Source organism: Chenopodium album, chromosome 18 (genome assembly GCF_948465745.1).
Source record: "Chenopodium album chromosome 18, dcCheAlbu1.1, whole genome shotgun sequence".
NCBI lineage: Eukaryota > Viridiplantae > Streptophyta > Magnoliopsida > Caryophyllales > Amaranthaceae > Chenopodium > Chenopodium album.
In genome coordinates, this window is record NC_137851.1 from 8,126,909 (window position 1) to 8,136,073 (window position 9,165).

Here is a 9,165-nt window from a genome sequence, read left to right on the forward strand (position 1 = left end):
TGAGAATTTGTTTATAATATAATGCCTAAATATGAAATGATTCGCGACTTTATATAAAACTTGTGAACGCAAAAGGTTAGCAAGTACTATCAAATTTCAAACCAAAACCATTTAACTGCCCGAATCCAAACAACTCGATAAACAATTTATTTTTTGAAACCGAAAACCGACCCGAACCGTAATTTAGTAAACTTGAAACGGAACCGATATGAATGACGTTAAAGTGGTTAAACCATCGAAGAACCGAACCAGTTATAAACTGAACCGAAAAATAACCGAGCCAGTTAAAAACTGAACTGAAAAAGAACCGAACCGGTTATAAACTGAACCAAAAAAAAACCGAACTGTTTCTAACCCGAAACTGTTTGAACCGGGATAAAAACCGTTTACACCGTACCGTTAACAAACCGCAACCCGTCTGCACCGAACCGTTTACTACCCGGACTGTTTACAACCCGAACCGGATTAAAACCGCTTAAGAATAAACCGAAACCGAATCGAACCGATAACTATTTAAACCGAACCAAAACCGACCCGTGAGACAATTAAACCGATTCCAAACCAACCCGATTAAATACCGAACCGATTTCAAACCGAACCAAAACCGACAGTGCTAGTCACATGGTTTATACTATAAAGTTTGTATCATATCATCAGTAAACTTTAATTTGTTCAACCACCGATGTTGTATAATTTGGTACGGAGTAGAAAGAATGGTAATTGCTTTTTATAAGTTAGTAAAGAGCGATGATAATAGAAATATCAAAATCTATACGTAAATTTGTGAAAAAAAAAAAATACGAGTATTATCCTTGATCAATGTATATCTATGTTAATGCAAGTTCATTATTAATTTCATGCATGCATGACTTGTACGAAGTATGTTGTCAAGCTATCAATTTATCATAGATACTTGGCCAAGTGTTTAGCTAGTACTCGATCTCTATATTCCTTTCTTTTTTTTGCCCTGTTTGACTTTTTACGGTCTTCTAGACACGTGTTAAAACGTTTATATATATCTTTATTTTCATTCACGTAAAAATTACATAATATAAAAAGTTGATATTAATAAAATATACAATAAAATGAATCAAACAAGATCTCACATAAGTATATTACCTCTTATATAATAACGAAAATTCATGGTCAAAGTTTTCAAAATTTAACCCAACTGTTAATAGTGGGGCAAAAAAATAGGAAAGGGGGAGTATTCTCTTTAAAGAAGAAGAAGTAATAAGCCTTTAAATCAAAGTTTGTGTAAGGCCTTGTTTAGTTCACCTTATTTTTACTTATTGGAAAAAATAAGTTTAGATCAAATAAGATCGGAAAAAATAAAAACAAATCAAATCAGATCAGAAAAAATAAGTTCAAATCAGATCATCATTTTATGTGCAGTTTTTTTATCGCTAAATATTTTTATTTTCGTAATAAAAATAATTGTGAAAATCACATATTAATAAAATACACATTATTACGAATTTAACAAGACCCCACTTGATATGTTTTTTCCGTATAGATTATCATATGTTTAAGGTCAAAGTTTGGTCAAATTTGACATTTAGATTAGATGTGAACAGATCAGACCAAATCAGTTCAGTCTAGACCACATCAGATCAGATCAGATCAAATCAGACTAGATCAGATCAGATAAGTTCAGATAAACAAAAATATGACGAACCAAGCACTAAGTATAATTATTACCACCATACCACGTCCACGGTCCACCAGTCAATCAGTCATATTAATCTTTTTTTTTTCTTCGTATAATTAGGTAGTGATCACGAGACATTTTAGATCGTATTTGATGACATGCAAAGACATTATCGTTCGTTGGTAAAAGGGACAAGTTATAAGTCATGAAACACGTTGATTAATATATAAATACGAATAAAGGTTAAAGCAATCGCAATTATTAGCATGATTACAGTTTGAGTATATATTTATTTAAATTGTGGGGCCTGATTTGCATGATACATAGACGTACTAACGCCAAGAGGACGCACAGTAACGCCAAAAGCTTAAAATAATTCTCAGAAAATCCAAATTAGTTGATTTGATATCTTATTAGCCTTGTTTGGTAAATGGTTTTTGGCGGACTTTTCTATTGGTTTTTGGCTTTTTCTTTTGGTCAAATAGCCAAAATACATGTTTGGTAAATGGCTTTTAAGTTAGCTGAAAAGCCGGCTTTTCCACCAAAAATAAAAAGCCAGTCTTACTAGCTTTTTGGTTTTAGCTTTTGGCTTTTCATTAAACAAATTGTTTTTTTATCCTTGATAAATAATTAATAATTAGTGATTAGTGGTTAGTGATTGATGATTAGTGATTAATAACTATTAATTAATAATTATTAATTAGTAATTAGTGATTAGTAACTATTAATTATTAATTAGTAATTAGTGATTAATGATTAGTAACTATTAATTATTAATTAATAATTAGTAATTAAGTAAATAGTAATTAGTAATTATTAACTATTAATTATTAATTAGTGAGTAGTGATTAGTAACTATTAATTGTTAATTAGTAATTACCAGTAGTAATTAATAATTAATAATTAATAGTCAATAATTAATTAATATTTTATATTTAATAATTAGATAATTAGTAATTAAGTAAATAGTAATTAGTAATTATTAACTATTAATTATTAATTAGTGAGTAGTGATTAGTAACTATTAATTGTTAATTAGTAATTACCAGTAGTAATTAATAATTAATAATTAATAGTCAATAATTAATTAATATTTTATATTTAATAATTAGATATAATTAGTACTTAATAATTAATATTTACATTAGTGATTAGTAATTATTAGTACCTAATAATTAATAGTTAGTAATTAACAATTAGTAATTAGTATTATATAATTAATAATTAGTTTTTTGTACTTAATTACTAATAGTTAGTAATAATTAATAATTAATTAATTAATTAATTAATAATTAATAGTAGTTAGTATTTTGTATCAGTAATTAATACTTAAAAATTAGTAACTAGTAATTTGTAATTAAGAATACTAATAATAAATGAATAAGAACACATAATAATGTCTTTTAAGGTTATTTTGTATAGTTACAGCTAACAGCTAACAACTGATTTTATCAAACATATTTACATATAACAAATGGTCAAACAGCCACAACAAACAGCCAATACTAATAGCCAGTCAAACAAGCCAAGTTAAACAGCCAGCAACCAACAACCAACAACCAACAACCAACAGTCAATTGCCAAACAAGGCCATTATGCTAAAAGTAGTTGATTACTAGATTATATTATAATTTTATGTTAATCTATGAGAGAGGACTTTAAATCTATTCCTGTTACTTCATTAGATTAGATGACTATGACCACATGCTCGCCAGACCAATTGTCGTGTTATGCCTACAAGTCTACAACAATTTTTAATCAATTTTATTGAACTTACATCTTGCACTTTGTATATATTAAATTAAGAGGGAAAAAAACGTTTTTTTGGTGTGGCTAGTCACATCGTATGATAAGATGATGCACATCAAAGTATTGACTGAGTAATATCTACCTGATTGAATAAAACCAGATTGAGTAAACTATGACCGAGTAATCTCATGTGGCAAGCCATATATGAAAATTTGTGAAAAGGAAATTTAAATATAGAATAAAGAATTGGAAAAAAATAATCTACATTATTGCTCTTTATAAATTTTATGACTTTATGTATAGAAAAAATTAGAAGGTATAACTTCTGTACATTTCAAAATAGAGAGATAAAGTATGTTTCATATAATGTGCTTGAATTTTCTTAAAAATATAATGTTCTTGAATTGTATAGAATTGCAAATAAAATTAAAACTTTATTTATTAGTGGCACTTGTAGATTTTAACTTAAATACGAGTAGTATATTTTATTTTGCTGATGGGCCGACGGTCCGCCAAAACATTTCGTTCAATCACTTTAACTCGTGGGCCTACTTCTAAGCAAGTGAATCAATTTATGCTAGGAATTTTTCATGAACCATTCAAATTATAGTTTTAATTCAATATTTCCATGAACCAAGTTCTTTTATGGAAAATTTTTCTCCATGAACTGATGTTAGTTCATGTGTGACAAAGCTCTTAGCATTCTTTGCGGTTCCTTTGTTATGATAAATAAAATGGAGGAGAGACAATAATAGTAAAGAACCATATACGTGAAACCTAGTTATGCACTTGTCTTTTGCCGTGAATTTGTTGTTCCTTTAATTTTTTTTTTTTTTTTTTTTTTTTTATTGAAAACTATCATGTTTTTGTTCACTTTTGAAGTTTAGAGTGAAGGAAGAAATGAATCTGGAGTAAATTCTTTACTCTTGTTTGTTACATTATTTCTTATTGAAATTATGTAGTGAGCTAATTAATCAAGTTAATATCGCCTAAAGTTTATACATAAAGATTCATCTATCTCATCTTTGTCATCTTTGTCATGCTTCTTTGATAAATTTATCAAGTTACCATGCATGATGATCCATCAATCTATGGTTGTCAAACATGCGTTACATTTCATTAAGATTTAGTTGTCACAGTACAAGTTAAGACACCACTATCAATTTGACAATGAATATGAAACTGACGACTACAGCATATGTAACTATGTACTGAATACTGATTAGTAGTATATAAACACCAGTGTCAACATTTTGGTTATATGGTGAACTCTTTCAGTCTCTTTATCACATTCATTGTTTTTCGCTAGTTTGTTGTAATTAAAAATCTCAATACATTTTTAATCGAATCTACAATGGAAGCAAAGCAAGAGTAGAAGCAGAGGGTTGTCTCTTAATATCTAACACCAAGTTAAAGAAGTATAGAACTGAACGTTCCAGCAGTTCGCATCTTCTGTTAAACCCAACTTCATCGCTCTGCTGTGCTGGGAACAACAAAGACCGAACACATCAGTTTGCTGGTGCTGTTCAGAGCTGTAAATCCCCTGCAGCATTCCATGTGAAAGGTATAATGTACGTCGTATTGTCGATGAAGTCATAGGGTTGAAGTCAGCTTCATCTCCACATAGATATTACAGCTTAGATCCAGACAATAGGTTTTAAAAAAAAAACACTGTGACAGATAAGCTATTATTCCCTTTTCCTGAATCAGAATTTTAGTTTATTAAAGAGTCTGACTAAATTAATGCAATATGTATTATATCATGTTAATTACATGGTTTCTGACAAGTTATTTCTTTAACAAATTTGCCATCTATCTATAAGAATTTATATTATTCTAAATCCAGACTCTAGGGTTATACTTTCCTCCACCATTTCTTAAATCATATGCATGCTTAAGAGCACTAGCTGTCAAGCTAAACATTTAGACCGCGCTCTCATCTACCAAGATCGAGTTACTCGTATTGTACAAGTGCTGATTATTCCTGATGCATACATATTCTATCAGAATTTGTCACTAGCTAATCAGCATAAGTGTACTAAATTATTTAGTACATTGGATGGTTTGGTTTGTTCTACGAATATAAGTTGCTGTTAGAATTGCAGATTATACTAATGTTAGATCAAGCTTGATAAATCAGAATGAACATTTGCAACATGTCCTAAAAAACCAACTCTTCAAGAGAGCATTCTGAAATTATCAGTACTCAATCAAAGTAAACAAATAACGGAAGCGCGACACAACTAAACAAATAAGCACAAATTTTGTTGTTGATCCGAAGAGGTTGTAAGGAAAGAAATAATAAATATATAACTGTAATATCAATATCTCTATAATGTTACAATAAGATTATATTAGTATAACATAAGGTGTATAAAAAACAACTACAAAAATTGAAAGAACTAGAAAGAGAACATATAATGATCAAACCGATTCGTGCTCTACAATGTCATCATCAGACTTCTTGTGACTTGTGTGACTCCCAGAGGATCCGAATAATCGACAACACACAAGAAAATACACAAAATTTATAAAACATATAAGTGCAACCAACCAATAATAGTAGTCTACATGACCCTTATTAAGGTTGCTTGATAACCAACTGATCTTTCCTCCAGTGCTAGTGATAGTATCAACAAGCTCAACCAAGAGCGTGCCCACGATACTAGATACCGCCATTCCTAGTGTAAATATAGCCATAGCAATACTTGACATACTCTTAGAAAGATGAGAATAATAAAACTCTATCTGCCCTACAGCGTTTAACCCCTCAGCAAGTCCTAGCAGCACAAGCTGTGGGACTAACCACATAGCCGACATGTCGAGTACTCCCCTAGGATTATCTTGCAGGCCGTGGTTGATTGCAGCTTTTCGTCTAACTGATTCAACAATAGCAGCAACTATCAGTGCCACACATGATAATAATAACCCGAGTCCCATACGAACCTTAGGTGTTAGCCCTCGCGGCATGCCACAGAACTTGGACATCAAAGGCACAACAGCGCGGTCATAGAATGCTACCCAAAATGTGATGGTTACAACTGAAAAGACAGTGAAAGAACCAGCAGGGATTTCGAATTTTGGAGTAATATGTCGATTCATGGATTTCGCTTGAAGGGTTGTGTAGCTGTTGTTCATGGCTACCAGCATCATGATTCCAGTAGTCCACATTGGCATGATTCTTAGAATTGATTTCAGATTTTCTACTCGCTCTACTGTGCATAGACTCCATGGCTTCGAAGCAGATCCGTCTGGTTTCAAGTCATTTTCGGGATTCACGATTACACAAGCTTTGTTCAAACACCTACAAAATGCAAAAGATACTAACACAATCAACTACACATAGCTACATTATGCATTAGTAGACTTGTTGATCTATACAAAGTTGACTAGTTGAGTATGAACATAGACTCCTGATTTCGCCTATTACAACTGATAGAGTATAAAACATATTCTTAGACCTCAATCAACTCAACCAAAAGCTTAAGCTGATGATTGAGGTTTAGGAATATGTAATATACTTTATCAACAACTATGTCGAATAGTGGCTAGTAAGTAGCCACTTTAACGTGAATGGTCTGAATGAGCCACAAGAGCAATACAAATTGGAGTAGGGGATTTGAGTCAATGACCTAATATAATCAGGCTCACAGTCTTAATTAACCACTAGGTCAAGACCTCATTGAAACTTAAGCATGAACATTAGCACTTAAAATTAGCCTTAACATAGGTAAATATCATCACTTACTAAACAATCAAGTCATGAACACGAACATGTATCATGCAATAAGGTTGGATATGTATCGATTTCGAGTTCTGAAGAAGATATGAGAGTATTAGAAGAGTACCTTAAACTGTCACTAGGAACTTTTTTCTCAGAACCATTATTTCCACTAAAGTAAAGCTCTTCAGCATCAATAGGAGGAAGACTAACATTCCTTTTCCGAAAGGCGGCAACCGGAACTTGAAACATACCAATAAACAAGCTGTCCTTAACCTTGACATGAACATACAACGGTGACCCGAAAAAGAAGGCTACAAGAGAAAGGATCATAAGACAAACAGGCACACCGAATCCGATCGGCCACCCGAATTTATCTTGAATGAACACAATAACTGTCAATGCAATGATAGTTGCCAACCCTGTTGAGGCATAATACCAGTTGAAGAAACTATCTAGAACTCTTTCATTGTTGGGATTGTCTTTGTTGCTCACTTGATCAGCTCCGAAGGCTAACGAACACGGCCTCACGCAACCGGCTCCGATTGAGATCAAGCCAAAAGAGCCGAACAAGACAAGGAATTGGATCGGTGTAGCTGATGAACAACTCTCAGAACTTGACCTTGCACAAGGTGCTGGTTTTAGTGCTGGGACTACGGAAGTCAACCATAGTAAACTTGTTCCCTGATAAAAATGATCATGATTATTATTACGTGCTGTTAGGAATTAAATACGGCATGCTTGGATTGGGGGTAATGTATGATTAGCGACATATCAGGGTAATAAGAGAAAATAAAACAGAATTCTCTTTTATTTTCTCCTCTTTTATTTTCTCTTATTACCTCCGATCCAAGCATGTAGTAAGTTAAGCTAACAAAAAAAATACTCGATCTAAAAGTTAACTTACAAGAAGACTGCAGAAGGTCCCGAAAGCAATGACTCGAAAACGACCAAAGTAAGAATCAGAGAGAAAACCTCCAACAATGGCCAACGCATTCGAAATTCCAGACCATAATGATAATACAATAACACCTTTTGCTGCTTCCAAGTGATAAACATTCATCAAGTAAAATATCATGTTTGGCAACAAACCATAACTTGCTACTTTCTCAAATGCCTCATTCACTGCCCACCAAATGAAATAACACAAGTTAAATCAAAGGATTTTATCATATAACAACTAGTTTTTAAATAATTCATGCTCATTAAAGGCATTCGACAACTAAAAATATACAAGCAATAAGTATGAGTATATGTTAATATAAAGATTGAGCAATCTGACACACATGAACGTACTAGCAGGTCTAGCTAGCACTTGCTATGAACTAAGATTGACCAATCTCGGATATTAAAATAGAAAAGTCTAGCACTTGGTATGAGCTAAGATCGATCAATCTCAGATATCAACATGAAAAGGCAACGAAATCATTAGAATGTACTTACCAATAATAAAAGGCATGGTAATTATACCACCCTTTTTCTTAGACTTAGGAGTAGTTTCATGCTGATCTGAATTATGATTATCAGGTAAAATCGCCATTTTTTCCATCTTCTCTTCTGTCAATTCTACACTGCTTTCTTCTAAAGCCATTTGTAAAATCCTCTATTTATATATAGTGAACTGAAGTATTTTTGTGGTATACAATATGATTTGATCTTCTAGGAAATGAGAAATTTGCGACAAATTATTTGGAGTGTGTGACTTTTTATAACATATGGAGTTTGAAAAGCTGTACACGCTAGTTGATTTAATGTTTTCATAGTGTTTGAGTCAATAGCCAAATACTTTACCACCTCTTTTAAATAATAATATAATTTACATTAAACAAAAATTAAAATATAGATTTTTTTTTTCCTCCAAAAAAAATAAAAAAATAAAAAATGGTTTTGTTTACCATTAAATTGAGCGCGTGACCCTCGTGGGTAACGCTTAGGAAATATCCTAAAAAAGTAATAATACAAATGCAATAGAGATATTCCTGTAATTCAGTGTTCCATTTTTGTCTCTTTTATTAGCTACTAGTGGGTGTTATAGTGATTTTGT

The 9,165-nt window shown here is 31.9% G+C and overlaps 1 protein-coding gene across 1 annotated transcript; it reads right to left on the minus strand.

Annotated features, from left to right (window-relative positions):
• Positions 1–5,807: 5,807 nt before the first annotated feature.
• On the minus strand, positions 5,808–8,761 carry LOC145592960 (protein NRT1/ PTR FAMILY 1.1-like). The gene is made up of 4 exons (XM_081649479.1): positions 8,565–8,761; positions 8,029–8,246; positions 7,249–7,805; positions 5,808–6,704 (listed from the first exon to the last, which is right to left on the minus strand). The coding sequence occupies exons 1-4, from the start codon at positions 8,710–8,712 to the stop codon at positions 5,825–5,827; spliced, it is 1,803 nt and encodes a 600-aa protein (XP_081505605.1). The 5' UTR covers positions 8,713–8,761; the 3' UTR covers positions 5,808–5,824.
• Positions 8,762–9,165: the final 404 nt, after the last annotated feature.

Bases quoted from the DNA above. Each gene is read 5' to 3' on its own strand.
- LOC145592960 (XM_081649479.1), bottom strand. From the start codon at position 8,712: ATGGCTTTAGAAGAAAGCAGTGTAGAATTGACAGAAGAGAAGATGGAA. The intron at 8,247-8,564 runs GTAAGTACATTC...TTTGGTGGGCAG, and splicing joins TACCATGCCTTTTATTATTG to TGAATGAGGCATTTGAGAAA. The intron at 6,705-7,248 runs GTACTCTTCTAA...TGCATTTTGTAG, and splicing joins GTTCCTAGTGACAGTTTAAG to GTGTTTGAACAAAGCTTGTG.